This window comes from Rhipicephalus microplus, chromosome 1 (genome assembly GCF_043290135.1).
Source record: "Rhipicephalus microplus isolate Deutch F79 chromosome 1, USDA_Rmic, whole genome shotgun sequence".
Classification (NCBI taxonomy): Eukaryota; Metazoa; Arthropoda; class Arachnida; order Ixodida; family Ixodidae; genus Rhipicephalus; species Rhipicephalus microplus.
Window position 1 is genome coordinate 301,646,043 of NC_134700.1, and position 17,001 is coordinate 301,663,043.

The window sequence follows — 17,001 nt, forward strand, 5'->3', positions numbered from 1 at the left end:
TATGCGACTACGTACTCCTGGAATCCCGATTTACGCTGCGCGAGCACGGCGCCGAGTCCAACACCGCTGGCATCGGTGTGTACCTCCGTCGGAGCAGTCGGGTCGAAATGACGCAAGATTGGTGGCGAGGTTAACAGACGGCGCAACTTTTCGAAAGCATCGTCACAGGCGGGTGACCAAGCGTAACTTTTCGAGTCACTGCGTAGAAGTTCAGTCAAGGGGGCGGTGATCATAGCAAAATTCCGAGTAAAGCGGCGGAAATAGGAGCAGAGGCCAAGAAAGCTGCGCAGATCCTTCAGAGACGCAGGTTTAGGGAACTCTGCAACTGCCCGAAGCTTGGCTCTGTCAGGAAGAATACCCTCTTTAGATACAACATGACCGAGGATGGTGAGTTGACTTGCGCCGAAGCGGCATTTTTTAAGGTTGAGCTGAAGGCCGGCGTCCGTTAGGCACTGCAGCACTTCATCTAGCCTGCGGAGATGCGTTGGAAAATCCGGGGAAAATATAATCACGTCATCCAAGTAGCACAGGCATGTTTTCCACTTCAGGCCACGCAAAAGATTGTCCATCATCCGCTCGAATGTTGCGGGTGCGTTGCAAAGACCAAAAGGCATGACACAGAATTCGTAAAGGCCATCAGGTGTGACAAAGGCCGTCTTAGATTGATCTTCAGGTGCGAGAGGGACTTGCCAGTAGCCACTCCGTAAGTCAATAGAAGAGAAGAACTCCGCACCTTGGAGGCAGTCAAGGGCATCGTCGATTCTTGGTAACGGGTAAACGTCCTTTTGAGTTATTTTGTTAAGACGACGGTAGTCAACACAGAAGCGAATTGACCCGTCCTTCTTCTTAACGAGAACGACTGGAGATGCCCAGGGGCTGTTCGAAGGCTGGATGACGCCACGCTTGAGCATGTCAGCTACTTGGTCATCGATAACCTGGCGCTCGGCTGCGGAGACGCGATAGGGTCTTTGACGCAATGGCGCATTGGTACCCGTGTTGATGCGGTGACACACGGCTGACGTGCGGCCGAGGGGAGTATGCTGGCAGTCGAAGGAATAACGGAACTTGTTCAGTAGTCGTAGAAGCTGAGCACGTTGCGAAACGGTTAACGTGTCGGCGATGGAGCTGCTCAGTACGTCCGGCCTAGTAGTCTGCGGCGAAGAGGCACAGGTCACTCCGGCGACTTCGTGTTCGGCGGAAGGACCAGCCGGCATGTCGATAATTGCAGAAGGGTCGAGCCTGTAAACACGCCCGACGCACTCACCCCGGAGTAGTGTTACAGGACATGACAACAGGTTCGAGATGAGTAGTCTGCTGACGCCGTCATGATAGTGAGAGTGCTGCGGTCTTCCCCAGTCCTGGAACTGCGTAGCCGAAAGCTGCCGTCCGTCATGCCTGACGACGCTGTCTTCATACCCCGCACCTCCACCAAAATATAATGTAAATGCAAGGTAAACAGCGGTAGCAGCGTCGGTACCGAAGCAGCAAGAACAGGCCGAGTATACGGGCAGCGTCGCAGCAGCAATCAGGCAGTCCTAGCTCGTGCCTCGCGCCCACGTGTCGATGTCGCTGCAGTAGTGGGCATTCCTCTTCACTACAGAAGGTATAGTGGCCCCTTTTCCAGCGAAACTGGGTCACGTTTTGAAAACGTTGAACATTTTAGGGCTGACGGGGTCATGCTAAATCACCGAGTCCAAGTTTTCAAACTAAGAACATAAAAAAATGGCAGCATATCCACGGAGTGAATGATGGATAGTGGGGCGAAGCATCCGTCCGTACATTCGTTCTTGCTTCCGTCCATCCATGCGTGCATCTGTGTGGCCACCCATGCGTCCATCCGCTCGTACGTGCGTGCGTGTGTTCGTGCGTCCGCACGTTCATCTGTGCGTCCGTCCCTGCTTTCGTCCATGCATCCGCTCCTGCGTGCGTTCCTGCGTCCATACGTCCGTGCAGCCATCCGTGCGTCCGTCCATGCATCTGTCTGTGTGTCTGTTCGTCCACCTATTCAACACTTCAAGTACCATCTCGCATCTTTTCATCATATATTCCTCATATAGAAGCACCGCCATCCAGCGGACATTCCAAGGACTGAACGAGAGGAGGCACACGCACACTTTCTTACGGCTTGCGCTTCGTGTCTACTTTTCACCTTTAACCACCTCGAGTTTATGGTATATACTGGTTCACTGTATTCATGGCACTGCGGCCCAACGCTCGCTAAACCTTTCTAAAACCTAGAAGGTTACGCCCAGCAATTATAACATAGCAAACCTTTCTTGTCTTCTGTGCGTTGTTGAACAATAAAAAAATCGCAGCGTGCGCGTTAACTAAAAACCGAATTCTCCTGTCTCTTATTCCCCCTTAGCAGCCTTTGGCATGTACATTGAGCCTATATTTCATTGTCCCACAACGCACAGAAGAAATCTCTCACCGGCACCACCTTGGAGGTCAAAATGTTATACTTGTTACACACTACAACGGCTACGAGGGACGAACGGGTGCCGCTATAAGGAGCTTCGTCCCTAAAAATCACCTACAACTTTTAGTCACCGCCATTCAGCTGCGTAGATCGCCTTGGCATTAACGAGAATGTATGCTATGATTCCCACTGTTAATCACAATGTGCGATACGCGCTTTTATTCCGTTGAAAGAAGACCTCAAATAAAACTTTGGCATTTACCTCAAACACGATCACAAGCACCGAAACGAGAGACGCGCATTCGGTATTCACGGCAGCACAAGAACCAAAATTCACAAAGTCAACCTAAGTGGTGCAATTATATACAAATTCCAAATCCGGACGGAGGCGGTCTGTCGGTGACGTCAAAAAATGGGCGGTCCGCAGCGGTCGCGAGGACGAAGGGAAGTGAACAGCCAATGAGCGAAATGAAGCCTCGCGTCATCATTTTGACGTGGACTTGGGGACCGTATAGCAAAATGAAAATGTTTGTAACGTGTTGAAAAATGTTTAACTACTATTAATCATTATCAAATTGTGTTGGAACAAGTTTTAAAACGTTTATTAAGGAATACGGCACAATATAAACGTATTTTTCTTGTTATTGTTATGAAATAACGCTAAATTTAGCGGGACGGTACGTGGTGGCGCTAAGTACAACCTCGTTTCAAGCAGTTACTGTTTTCATATCTCCTCCACTATACAAACCTAAACGGCGCAACTTTCGAAGTTGTTGGCTCAGTCGAGCGCAATCGTGGCGGAGGTCAACTGTACCAGTAGTCAACAGCAGCAGCGGCCCATCGGCGTTATCCGAGGCTCAGCGCGCGCTGGTGCTCGCCTTTATGGACGAACATCCCCAGCTCGTGGCGAATGCCATCGAGCTGCGGCACGGCGTCACTATCACCGACCGGTGGCAAGAGCTCAGCGACGCGCTGAACCATGAAGTGCCTGCGCAGGAATGGCAGGCTTGGTGGCGCAGGCCCGTGCACGAGGCCCGCCGTGACACCACCGCCATCAGAGACGCACAAACGTGAGTGACCGTCGAATGGCACGGGCCATTTGTTCTGTGACATTAGTGTATATTTCCAGAGGCACTGTAGGGGGTTGGCTGCCTGGCTTCCGCGGCCGAGTTCTACAGTTGACTGGAATGACACACTTCTGTGGCGTTTTTGGTCTCACCTATCAACAGGTAAGCACTCTGCCGCCGCAGTATCACGGGTTCCTGAGCGGTACCATGACAGAGTTTGATATCTGAAAGGGTGCCTTTAGCAGAACCTTGTTAAACGGGAATAAAGCACACGAGAAAGTAATCAAAAGTGGGTAGGTTTAACTAAAATATCAGCTTGCAGCCCTTGCAGTACAAGGGGTATTAATTTATCATAAAACACGCAATGACTGCGGGCAAGTGCATGCACTAAAATGGTAATACATGACATCAATGACCACTGAATAGCTGCAGAACATTTTCGCAGATGTTTAGTACTTAAGGTTGCAAAATAGCCAGAGTAACGAATACCCACTTTCTGAAAGATCATGCTTACTACACTTTCCAGCAGGCGAATCTTCCCACTGCTGCTGTGGAAATGAATGTGGAGGCCACTGAAGCAGCTGTAGATGGCAGTGACACAGTAACACGCAAGCATCTGAGAACTTAGTGCTTTATTGAGTGCAGGACTGGAACCTTGAGCAGGGCGACAAGGTGCTCAAGGTGAGTAGACCCTTTTTTTACATTTTACATAAGGGGCATAAGCATTCTCCATGTTCTATTATGATGACTGAAACCAACTTGGGTTGTAAACAAGAACCATGCATTGTATTGAGGGCGTGGTATCGGGTATCTGCAATGATAAACTGCCGGGCAAAAGGTTGGTTAGCCCTGGGGCTCTTTCATGGTGAGAGATGCATTTGAGGACATTAATAAAGAGCAGTTTTAACAAATGTTTGTAGGTCCGCACGAGGAGGGCATAGCTTGTACACAAAGCTTCCCACTTTCAAAGGATGCCATCAGGCCAGTTGATCTTCAACTGAGGGGAAGTTGTTGTGTCCGTTGCAATTCTTGGCAGCAGGAGCAGCTTCCAGCCACGAGATGGTTAAGGGTTTACCGGCAGCTCACTTAAACATTTACACCATGACGATTCATCGCAGGTGCTGTGGCAGATGAAAAATCAACCACCCGCATCGCTTCTGCAGCACGGCGTGTGGCAGCGGCACAGGAGAAGGCGGCAGCGGTGCAGGAGGGCACTGGCCATGGCTGAGGGCTTTCTGCGAGAAAGGGATACGTAGTTTAGTTTAATTTTTCGTCATGTGTTCAATGTTTTTTCTTGTCATCATTCATTATAGATTTGTCGGTTTCAATGTGTTTAGGTGCTGCTGTTCATGTTCAATTTTATACGCTTCGGGAGACATACACATAGTTTAGTTTGTTTTTCGCCATGTTTTCAACTTTTTATCATTCATAATTGGTTTAGTGTTTTTATATGTTTACGTGTTGCTGTTCATGTTCTATTTTATTCGTTTTTTGTTTGCATTTAGTACATATTACTAGATTTAGGTTAGCATTTACTTTGTATAAGGAGTGCAGCATTTTTTATGTTCGATATATGCATTTCTTAATGTATGTTCGAGCTGTTCTAGTGGCAGTGTTTTTTACCCACATTTCAAAGGTGTCTAGTCATTCACACGGAGACCACGAGTGTATAGTTGACATTTTTTGTTAATGTTTCTTTGATATTTGTATTGTCCCACTGTGTTTTCTAGCTCACTGTGATTTTTATTCAGCATTACCACATAGTGTAGTAATGTGATATCTTTTTGCATCACACTGTTTTGCAGTTCACTGTGATATTTTCATTTCAGCACAATGAGGCTAAGATGCAACAACTACATTCCGAATCTTGTTTGGGAGCGCTAAGCTAGTAAGTGGTCATCTCGCACAGTTTCACAAAGGAAAATGGTCATCACAGCAACATGCCAGCGATTGATTTCATCTAGTTTTCATTGTAAACGACTCTTTTCGGGAATAAATTTCGAATGTGGTATGGTTTGGGAGCCGCGAGATAACTGAGCGAATTATTCATGCTGTATGTTATCAAAACAACTCGCCTGTTGTTTGCCATCTTGATTTGCATGTTTTTAGCATTGCAGCATGACTGCAGTCGTGAATTCAAATTAAATGTTATTTTAACATTCACACAATGTTTAGGACAATGAGCAAAAAAACAGCACAACTTGACAAGCACAATTGCTCGTCAAGCCTGGCGTGCACAATTGAATGCTTGTAGTCAGTCACTATGACAAGATATGGACTTATGTATCATGTGTTCATACAACATGTTACTAATAGAATCTCGATTTTTATGCGTTCTGGTGAAAAGAATTTTGAGACGTTGCTGCATTGTTCGCACAATTTTGTGATAGCAACATTCAGCACAGAGTGCCGCTCATATATGCTTGCTCCAATCTAGTCTGTTGTGACTGTGATCGCTAATATGGAAAATGGTGTTTCTGTTGCATATTTCATGTGCCATTTAAAGAAAATGCAGCATTTTGACATTGCCACCTTGCTTCATATTGAAGCACAAGTAAGTACTTTGTGTATTCAAATGTGGCAAACACAGCCCTTTCATGTCTAGATGCACTAGAATCAGTGTAAATAAATTATGTGTGGGATATGAAAACATGAAAACTCACCGTTCCTGTGTACTTCAAAAAAGGTCCAAGACAGCGCTGCTGCCGTCTCTGAGCAGCAAGTTGCGTGGTGTGAGCATATGGCTCCCCCTTGGCTCTCCATCGTCATCCTCAGCTGGTGGCATGTCCACGACATACTCGTCCAAGGTCCAGTCGCCTGCATGCAACGCAATGTTGTGGAGAGCAAAGCAAGCATAGATGATTTGCGCTGCCCGATCGGGGTTGTAGAGCATCGTTCCAAAGTGCTGCAAGCAGCGGAACTTGCTTTTCAACACGGCGATACACCTTTACACAACATTGTGTATGGATGCGTGCTCCTTGTTGTATCGGCCTTCGGAAGTGTTGCACGGTTGACTGCCAAGGACTGGAATTAGGAGACATGGCTTGAGGGGATAGCCTGCGTCTCCTGCAATGTAAGCATAAAAGCTGTGTGCTCTGCCCAGATAGTACACATTAATACTTACCAAGCAGATATTCGCAAGGCTGTAGATGTGCAGCTAGGCGTGCACGCAGTGGGTTGTGTTCCCACACCCAAGAGTCGTGGCACGAATCTGGGAATCATGGGTCTATGACAATTATGCGCAGCCACGCTTTGCACATCTGCGATGAGGAGCGATATAAAATAGTACTGCATTTATACTCAGAATAAATCCCTTTTTTCTACGCATATGCAGGAAACAATGCGTACTAGTACAGTCATTGGTACAAGGAGCTTCACTTAGAAGGAAACACAGGGTGTAGCACACTGAGGAGGGGGGAGTGTGGGGGCAACGACCCCACCTCTGCTGTACACATGGCTACGACTTCCACTGAATGATCGATAAGTGAAAAGCTACGCGTTGCTCTTGGGAAAGAACACTCGTAAATACCAAAGCCAGCTCGTCCAATTGTGATTGTAAGCACTTTCGTGTTGGAAATACTTCCCTGTCGTGTATATACTTCTGCTACGTCTGCTGCCCATATTACCGATTACCTCTAAAATGCACAATTCAATTGCGTATGCATGCCAGTGCAAAAACGGCAACTGGCTCACGCACAAAACACTTGCCACTTATTATTACCGAGGCCTTGCGAGCCACCATCTAGCTCGCACCCAATTCCCTGCAGGTTCTTTTTCATTCGTTGCTTTATTACTTTTTCCAGCTTTGGCGTCACAACTGAACAATTGCTCCGAAGGGCGAGTAATAAACGATCCTAACAGTACTTACGATCATGACGTTCAGGACATAATAGCCCCTTCTGGACATGAAGCTCGCCGTGTCGGCCAGTCTGAATCCCTCTGGCTTGCGAATGGTGACCAACGTGCCATCGGCACACGCCAGCACCCCTGGGATGCAACCGCGTAGCACAAACTCCACCTTTGCCTCATCCTTAGCAGCTGTTGTCAGTAGGAAGTCCGCCACCCTTTTTCTAGCAGCCACGGTAATGATCGCCTCCGTCCCCTCGTGGATGGTGTTGCTCACCGCCGGCTGAGACATGCCGATGTGTTCCTCGCGACCAATGCTCTTCTGGAAGCTACCGGTGGCGAAAAATCGCAGCGCGCACAACACCTTTCTCTCTGTGGAAAGGCCACTGGCTCGTTGGCATCCGATGATAGGGTCAAGTTCGTCGCACAAGCTACGCACTGTTCGTTTGGACAGACGAAAACATTGCCGGAACTCTTCTTCGCTGAACTCTTCAAATGCATCTTTTACCTCGCGTCGTCGCCTCTGCTCGGTTAAAGATACCGCACAGGCAAGGCGAAGTACCGTGTCATGTGGGAAACGCCATGTTGTCTAAGTGCCCCGGTGCCGAAAAGTCGCGCATTTTTTCCATTTCAATCCAATCCAGGCCACCTTGCAGCCATTTCAATCCATCCGGTTGCTTTCGGACAGTCTCTCCGACCGTTCCATCGCCTTTCTCCGAAAACCGAAAAAAAAGAGTCACGTGACACCCCAGTCCACGTCACTCATAACGTCACAGCATTCGTCACAGCTTGTAAGGGCCAATCGCGTGCGACTCAATGGAAGAGACCGCCTTTGTCCGGATTTGGAACTTTTACATAATTGCGCCACAGATCACTTTTCAGTCTTTCGCTTTGAGTCCCAGTTGCCATAGTTACAGCAAATAGCGAAGAAACCTGGCAGCAAAAGGTTCGTAAAACATAGAAATTCCAAGCGACCTTCTAAATTTGATTTATGTCCCTGTATCGTTTTTGAAAGCGCAAAAAAAAAGATTTGTTTATTTTAGGCTTCACTTCAGTACATCTATAGGTACCCCGCAGAAACGTCACCTTCGAGAGATGTACATTGCTTCTTCGTGGACTTCGAGATAAGCGCGGTAGGGGGCACGATTCAAACAACAGATATATTGCTAAGCTGGCGGTGAACTCCGTGCCCTCACAAGTTTTCTGATCATTTTTTGGTTTATTTATCTCAGTATCAGTGAAAGATTGCAAAGTAATGGTTTCATGCGGGAACATTATTGCCCTTGCTTGGGAATTACTTCTTTTGTAGCGCGGAGGCATGGAAAATAAGGGCGACGCGGCATCGTGGGCGGAGCTTATATTTATTCTTAGGTTGTCACCGACTTTTTGAATAGTAAACGCTACACCGAGTTTCGCTTCAAACCGTTCTTCCAGCATCGTCGTCGACGCCCGTTTCAACCGGCCGAACGCCGTGCGCACCGCTGCTGCTTCGCATCCCATCAGGGTTGCATTCGGGAACATGACCCATAGTTGTTTTCTGGGTTATTTTTTTTCTGGCGTGGTTAATATATACAGATATATGGTGTATGATAGTGAAGACAATCGAGGACGCTGGCAGCAAAAACCAGACGATAGTGTCCATCTAATGGGCATCGCAGTAGAAGTTGACACCGGAAGCGTTTATCCAACAAATTCAAACAATATGTCAGGGTCCCCACAGGAATCAAGCCCAGCATTCTGCGTGGAAATCAAGTATTCTACTACACAGCCAAGCCAGGTCTCGGAACTACTCTTCATATGGACCGTATTGTTCGTGAAACGTCAATTATGATTGCAGTGCTGGCACTTATGATTGCAGTGCTGGCACTTACACATTGTCACGTGCGATCTGTGAGAAAAACAAAAGCGTCGGTGCATACGCGGATGGTTTGACCGCTTGCTCAGCAAACATGTTTGTTTATTGGCAGTATTACCTCTTAACTAATTTTTAAGATTAGCTTTAATTTCATTTTAGTTTCATTTAAGCATCCTGCTGCCCGGTTCTTGGCTCATCCCCCTCTGTGGGTGAGCACCGTCCATCTGAGGTCATCAGCATCAGAATGTGCACACTTTTATGCAAAAAGCAACAACTAGAAAGACAAGGACCTCGCTGGCGCGTGGTAAATAAAAAGACCGACCCGCTGCTGCTTCATCAGCTTCTTCAAATGCGACCTCTGTCTTCACCTTGCGACACTGGTGGAGGTGCTGGCGCCTGCAACCTGATGCAGGAAAGCGTTGTTCAGGCTCGTACACCCAGTCCGGAGCCTCAGAATCTTGCCACAACTACAGTACACCGATTCAGCCGGCGCCTACTAGGCCTAAGTCCCGAACTCTTGACTGCGTCTCCTCTTACCAACATGGCGGCCCCTACAACGTCTGTGAATCTTCCTTTTGTCCAGACGACTCTTTCTTCCCAGGTAACTTTTGAGCCTCCTCGTGTTCGCTAATTCTTCCGCCGAGAAGCGTATAAGGATGTCAAGGACAGGCTCGACCAGTTCGAGTAGACCACTGTGGTAAATCGCTGGAGCGCACAAGAGAAACTTGGCCGTGCCTACTTCACAATGGAACATAGCGCTCACACATGGTACGAGAACAGGGAGCCTACTTTCTAAACCTGGGACAATTTCCGCCAAAAGCTTCTCGAGACGTTCTTGAGCGCGGACCGACGGGATCTCGCAAAACAGGTGATTAAAGCCCGCGCACAAAAGCCGAGCAAAAGCATCGCCATATTCGCTGAGGATATAACTCGTCTATTTCGCCGCGCTGACCCTGACATGCCCGAGGCAAGGAAAGTTCGTCACCTGATGCGGGGAGTTAAGGCACCACTTTTCGCCGGCCTTGTACGAAATCCGCCAACAAAAGTGAATGAATTTATAAACAAGGCGACTCTCACCGATGCCGCAACTTTGACCACCTGCCCGACCAAACGCCTGTAGGTGCCGTCCCTAAAAAACGCTGCCGTTTCCGAAAGCTCTCTACGGCGAATGATTAGGAAAATCCTGCAAGAAGAGCTGCGGGCCCTCGGCCTTCAGTCTGCCGAGCCTCCAGTTGCTTTTGTTGCGGAAATCGTGCGCCGCGAACTGCAGCAAGCCTTTCCATCACCGGCGCAACCGCCTGAACCACGTCTGTTGACCTATGCTGAGGCCGTCCGCCGTTATCTCCTGCCCCAGAAGAAGTGCCCTTTCAGCCACGGCCCGTTCCCTTGCCTTGGTGGCAGCGGGAACCTGTGCGGCACCAGTACGCTGGACGGACTTGTGACGCACTGCCGACCGTCAACCCTTTATTTCCACTGCGGCGAAAGAGGCCACATTTCACGCTACTGCCATCATCGAAAAGCCCGGTTCAGAAACTTTTATCGTCCCTTTATTTTATTTTGAAGACCCTTGTGACCATGGTACTTATCACCTGCCCACCAACCAAGCTTCTTCACCACGTCGTCGCTGGCGGTCTCCCTCTCTTGCACGAGGTCACGCTTCCCCCAATCGCCAAAGTTGCGCTGACGCCGTCAGAAACCGCTCCCCAAGCCCGTGCCAAGGAAACAAATCAAAGTGGACTATTGGGCCAGTTGGTAATACATGATCCAAACATACTACGCGGTAGAGAACCTTCAGTTGATAGCCTGCGCTTGTCCTTGTCTTTTTCCCGTCCTTCCGCGTAGTATATTTAGACCAAGGAAACTAACTGCTACGACCTCCGGTGGCAAGGTTGCTAATCACCGAAACGCCAAAAAGACTCCCTTGCCTCTACAAAAAAACGACTTGACGACGGTGATGACGAAGACGACGATAACCACGAGTACTGATGCCGACGAATTTGTACGTGCCGACCTTAGCGTTATTATAGACGGACACTACGTAACAGCACTGGTTGACCCTGGTGCTGAATTCTCTATTATGCGACAAGAGCTCGCCGACCTCTTTAAGAAGGTCAAGACGCCATAGAGTGGGCCGAGCATAAGGAGTGCTCGTGGACAACTAATGACACCTACCGGTGAAGGCATCACTTGGCTCGTAATCGGCGATTCGAACTATACGTCGCCACTTAAGTAATTTTACCAGACTGTTGTAAAGATATGATTTTGCGTATGGATTTTCTGCGAGAGTACGGTGCTGTCCTCAACATTCCAAAACGTATCGTCACCATTTTCGCCCATCCTTACGTCCACGCCGCCACTGAAGAACAACTGCAACGTTTACGTGTAGCCGATGATGTGATGCTCCCGAAGAGATCTTGCTGCCTTGTGTCGGTGTTATGTGAATGGCCGTGCCGTAACGAGGTGATAGCGGAGCCAACAGTCACGCCATTGCTTACACAAGGTGGTTCCATAGCGAGATGCGTTCTGGCACTAACTGATGGGCGGGCAGAAGTGCCCCTCACCAACTTCAGCAACGAGCGCCGTCACTTCTAGAAGGGCACCGCAATTGTCTACTACGACAACGTGGACCAAGCAAGAGACTGCTTCCCTTTGCAACCGGACGACGCGACCGTCGCCGCCTCGACACCTTTGTCTGTCAACATTTTCTTTACCCTGTCCCCCTTGGATAAACAGCGGCTACTAGAGCTGATACACAAGTTCGAAAACTGTTTTTCGTGCTCGTCGAAGGTCAAGCACCCACCACTGACCCAGCACAATCATTGTTGAAGAAAATACGAAACCGATTCGGCAAAACCCATACCATGTGGCTCCAAAAGAACGCGAGGAAATCTAAAAGCAAGTTCAGAAGATTCTCCAAGATGACGTAATACAGCCTTCCAATGTCCCTGGGCATTACCCATGGTGTTGGTTAAAAGAAAGACGGCAGCTTGCGTTTCTGTATATATTACCGCAAGTTAAATCAAGTCACGAAGAAAGACGTCTGCCCACTGCCACGCATAGATGACTCTCTTGATCGGCTGCGGAATTCATGCTATTTCTCATCAGTGGACCTGCGAAGTGGCTATTGGCAGATAGAGGTCGACGAGAGAGACCGTGAGAAAACTGCCTTCGTGACGCCTGACGGTCTTTATAAATTGAAAGTGCTTCCATTCGATTTATGCTCAGCGCCAGCCAATTTTAAACGTTTAATGTACACTGTGCTATCACGACTGAAGTGGCAAACATGCTTTGTCTATCTAGACGACATTATTGTTTTCTCAGCTGCATTTGAGGAATACTTAAGTCGTTTGTTCGCAGTTCTACAAGCTCTACGTTCGTCTGGCCTAACTTTAAAACGAGAGAAGTGTCATTTTGTTTTCAGTGAACTTTTCTTCTTAGTTTACGTGGTCAGCCACGAAGGTGTTCGACCTGACCCGGGCAAAATTGACGCTGTCGCAAAGTTTCCTGCATCAAATGACAAAAGAGCAGTGAGGCGCTTCTTAGGCCTCTGCGCTTATTGCCGACGATTCATCGCCAACTTTTCGTCTATTGCCACGCCTTTGACACAGCTCACACGTGAGGATATCCCCTTTCTTTGGGGCGAAAAGGAACAAACTGCATTCAAAGAATTGCGCCAACGCCTCCAAACACCTCCGGTTTTCACGCACTTTGACCAGGAAGCACCAGCAGCACTTCACACCGACACAAGCAATGTAGGCCTGGGCACCGTACTGATACAATGGCAAGATAACTCCGAAAAAGTGATATTCTATGCCAGCAGAGCTCTCGCATGGAGGAGAACTACTTGACTACGGAGAAAGAGTGCCTCACCATGGTCTGGGTGGTTCTCAAATTTCGACCGTACCTGTACAGCTGCTCATTGGAAGTCGTCAGCGATCACCACTCGCTTTGCTGGCTCGCTTACTTGAAAGACCTATCCGGCCGTTTAGCACGCTGGATCCTTCGGTTTCAAGAGTTCGATATGACCACAATTTATAAACCAGGGAAGAAGCATACTGACGCAGACTGCCTCTCGCGGTAACCCATCGAGCCTGCCGCTAATAATGACGAGTCCACGGACGCGGCATTCTTGGGAGTCATGAACGCGGCCACTATTTCACAAGAGCAGCGCAGTGACCCCCACCTGCTTCCACTTGTCGACTTCTTAAAAAGATGACGTGAAGACGTGCCACGAGTTTTCGCCAGAAGACTGCCGTCTTTTTGTCTAAGGAACGATGTCCTTACAAGAAAAACGTTTCTCTAATCGGCAGCCCATACTTGCTCGTCGTCCTTGCATCAACGCGAAAAGAAATTCTGGAAGCCTGCCATGATGAAATCACCGCCGGTCATCTCGACTACACTCGACATTGTCCCGACTGCAAAACAGTTACTACTGGCCGCACCTACCTGCTGCCGTAAAGCATTACGTCCAAACCTGTGCCGACTGCCAAAGACGCAAAGCATCCCCTGCCAAGCCGGCAGGCTTATTACATTCAGTCCAAGTACCAGCAAAGCCATTCACCCAAATTGGAATAGATTTCCTGGGCCCATTCTAAACGTCTACCACAGGGAACAGATGGATCATTGTCGCCACCGATTACTTGTCTCGCTACGCTACAGCCATGTCGAGGGCCACAGAAAGAAAAGCGGCAAATTTCTTCATAGAAAACGCCGTCTTTCGGCACGGTGCTCCAACAGTTCTTATCACGGATAAACTGCATTCACGGCAGAGCTTTTGAAGTTGGTTCTTAGGCTCAGCGGTACAGCTCACCAGAGAACAACGGCGTACCACCCCAAACGAACGGACTAACGGAGCACCTTAATAAGACCGTTGCAGACATGCTTTGCATGTATATATGTCGACACGAAATACAGGAACTGGGATGAAATCTTGCCTTATGTGACCATCGCCTATAATACCGCCCGGCAGGAAACTGCCGGAATGACGCCGTTTAGTTTAATACACGGGCGCGAAGTTACTACAACGCTGGATGCCATGTTGCCGTACGAGTGTGACGACACTCATGCTCACGCTGAAGAATTCAGTCAGCGTACCGAAGAAGCCCCACAGCTAGCCCGCGAGCATATTTGTCATCAGCCACACAAAGATGCGAAACGGTACGACTTACGACCTAAATTGGTAACCTACGCACCAGGCGACAAGGTATGGGTCTGGATCCCAATACCTCGACGCGGACTTTCAGAGAAGCTATTACGACGATACTTTGGCTCATATTGAGTCACCCGACACTTGAACGACGTCAACTACGAAGTTATTCCCGACGGCGATTGCAGTTCCAGTTACCGAACTGCTCAACCGAGATCGTGAAAGTCATCCGGATGGAACCCTACTTGTCCAACTAACTCTCGCTTGTCTTGTGGGTACCGGTGCATATGTGCGTTTTTATAAGTAGAGTGCCTTGGCTGAACATCGGGACAACGCCATTTTTGGAGTGAGGCAAGTGTCACGTTCATCCTTCGAGAAAGACGAAAGCGACAGCGCATACGCGCATCTGCACGCTTTTATGCAGAAAGCAACAACGAGAAACACGAGAAACTCTCTGGCGCGCGGTAAATAATAAGACCAACCCGCTGCTGCTATCCCAGCTTCTTCAAATACGACCTCTGTCTTCACGTAGCGACAATATGTACTCCTATGCTATACAGCCGTCACGTGGGGTTAACGTGTGAAGTTAAGCGCCATGCTTTGAAGTTGACTTATGTAACAGTTTCTAAGGCTACCAACCTCGCGAGCACCCACGCTTCATATCAGCTTACCGGTTCTGGTGTTGCTAATATTCATGTTGCTGTTGGCATCGTTACGCAATATAAAACTGATTATATAAAATATATAATGCTGTCTAAAAATGCGTCTCTGTGCATTTGTACATATCTTTAGCGCCACTTGGTAACGTCTCACTCATTTAAAAAATTGCAGCACAGACACCTTTCATCCGTATGTTTCGCATAACATAGATTATCGAAGAACATGGGATCTGGCAATCTTTCTTTTTTGTTTCGTAATTGATGTATAGAGAATAAGAGGGACATACTACTCTTCTTTCGTACATGTCATCGTGCGCCTAGCCCCTTTACAAGGCCTAACTCTCTCTATGCAGACTTTGGAGACTTCCCCGAGATCTTGGAGATTATCGAGAAGAATTTCATTTACTGGAAGGATAAGGAACCACCCCCGCCCCAGTAAGCGAGTCGTCTGTGTACCGTGCGAGAGCGAACGACCACGGAAAAGCCCAACGAGGCGGCAAAGCAGCGCACACAATCGTTCACGTCAAGTTGAGCGTCTGCCGTCGCCGCGAAAAAATGAAGCTGTTCCACGTGCGTGCCATATAGGGACTGAAGTGCTGCAAAGTACGCATCGAAGGACTTCATGATACTCGGCATGCCAAGCTCCACTCACCAATCATCTTTTGCAATATAAAGTGTCCACTTGAATAAATTGTTTTTAATGTTGTGTGCAGCGCGCAACCCTCGAGCGCTTGCATATTGCTTCGGGCGCAGATATTATTGTGAAATGGCAGGACGCCGCAGATGTGGCGAACTCTCGAAGCACTGGCGGCAAATTGCGGGTGTAACTCGAGACGATGTTCATATTAGCCACGTCCGCAAGCGGCATACTGGGGTCGCACGTCCTTGCCAGACATTGGCGGCTAAAGCCATGTGTATATAAAGACATGATCACACAAGGCCTCAAAACAAGCAAATCGTGCTACGGGTGGGTGCGCAGAGCAACCCATTCATTTCGAAATGAGAAGCTGCGCGAAGGGCATTACTGGATACTTGTTGGTTTATTCACCAATTTTAAAACGCTGCTAGGAGTTAAACGATAGAGCCATGCCAGTGCCTAAAATAGCGTCGTGAAAAATAAGAATACTTAGCGCAGAATCGCACGAGGCGTCAAAACAAGCAAATCCCGCTACGAGTGGGTGTCCAAAGCTGCCCACTGATTTTAAAGTGTTGCCCCGCCGTGCTGGTCTAGTGACTAAGGTACTCGGCTGCTGACCCGCAGGTCACGGGATCGAATTCCGGCTTCGGTGCCTGCATTTCCGATGGAGGCGGAAGTGTTGTAGGCCCATGTGCTCAGATTTGGGAGCACGTTAAAGAATCCCAGGTGGTCAAAATTTTTGGAGCCCTCCACTACGGCCTCTCTAATAATTATATGGTGGTTTGGGGACGTTAAAACCTACATATCAATCAATAATTATAAAGTGAGCCGCTGCGCGTAGCGCTCTAATGTACGCCTGTGGGTTTATTCACCAATTTTCTAAAGGCTGGCAGCAGTTATACAATGGAGTCATGCCAGTGCCTAAGATAGCGTCGTGAAAACTAAAAATACTTCGCGCAAAATCGCACAAGGCGTCAAAACAAGCAAATCGCGCTACAGATGGGTGTGTAGCGTTGCCCACTCATTTCAAAGTGAGCAGTTGCGTGTAGCGCTTTACTGGGCGCCTCTTGGTTTACTCGCCAAGTTTCTTAAGTCTGGCATGCAGGAGTGAAACGATGCAGCTATGCCAGTGCATAAAATAGCGTCGTAAAAACTAAGCATCCTTAACGCATAATCGCACTAGGCGTCAAAACAAGCAAATCGCGCTACGAATGAGTGTGCAGAGCTGCCCACTTATCGCAAAGTTAGAAGCTGCGCGTAGCGCTTTACTGGACACTTGTTGGTTCATTCACCAAATTTCAAATCGCCATTCCAGCGCATAAAATAGCGTCGTGAAAACTAAGCATTCTTAACGCAGAGTCACACGAGGCGT

General features: G+C 48.4%; 2 protein-coding genes across 8 annotated transcripts in view; one reads left to right on the plus strand and one right to left on the minus strand.

The window, feature by feature from the left end:
* LOC119165999 (high affinity cAMP-specific and IBMX-insensitive 3',5'-cyclic phosphodiesterase 8B) overlaps window positions 1–15,728 on the plus strand; it is a 404,448-nt gene extending 388,720 nt beyond the window's left edge. For 5 of the 6 annotated variants that reach the window (XM_075865592.1, XM_075865579.1, XM_075865564.1 and 2 more), the window contains one exon: window positions 15,346–15,728. In XM_075865592.1, the coding sequence (XP_075721707.1) occupies window positions 15,346–15,618 (273 nt within the window). In that variant the 3' untranslated portion in view covers window positions 15,619–15,728. The remainder of the gene's footprint in view (window positions 1–15,345) is intronic. The other variant, XR_012884029.1, reaches the window with a different exon arrangement.
* Window positions 6,311–15,315, minus strand: LOC142765081 (uncharacterized). 2 transcript variants are annotated; one of them, XM_075865651.1, is made up of 2 exons: window positions 7,355–15,315; window positions 6,311–6,697 (listed from the first exon to the last, which is right to left on the minus strand). In XM_075865651.1, exons 1-2 carry the CDS (start codon window positions 7,622–7,624, stop codon window positions 6,644–6,646), a joined length of 324 nt encoding a protein of 107 aa, XP_075721766.1. In that variant the 5' UTR covers window positions 7,625–15,315; the 3' UTR covers window positions 6,311–6,643. The 2 variants fall into 2 exon arrangements, with proteins under 2 accessions (XP_075721766.1, XP_075721770.1); XM_075865655.1 differs by having other exon boundaries at window positions 6,311–6,746; window positions 7,355–15,310.
* Window positions 15,729–17,001: the final 1,273 nt, after the last annotated feature.

What these genes read in the sequence shown, in the direction of transcription:
- LOC142765081 (XM_075865651.1), bottom strand. Translation starts at nt 7,624, where the DNA reads ATGTCTCAGCCGGCGGTGAGCAACACCATCCACGAGGGGACGGAGGCG. An exon ending in ATGTCCTGAACGTCATGATC is followed by an intron (nt 6,698 to 7,354) that starts GTAAGTACTGTT and finishes CATGATTCCCAG; the next exon opens with ATTCGTGCCACGACTCTTGG.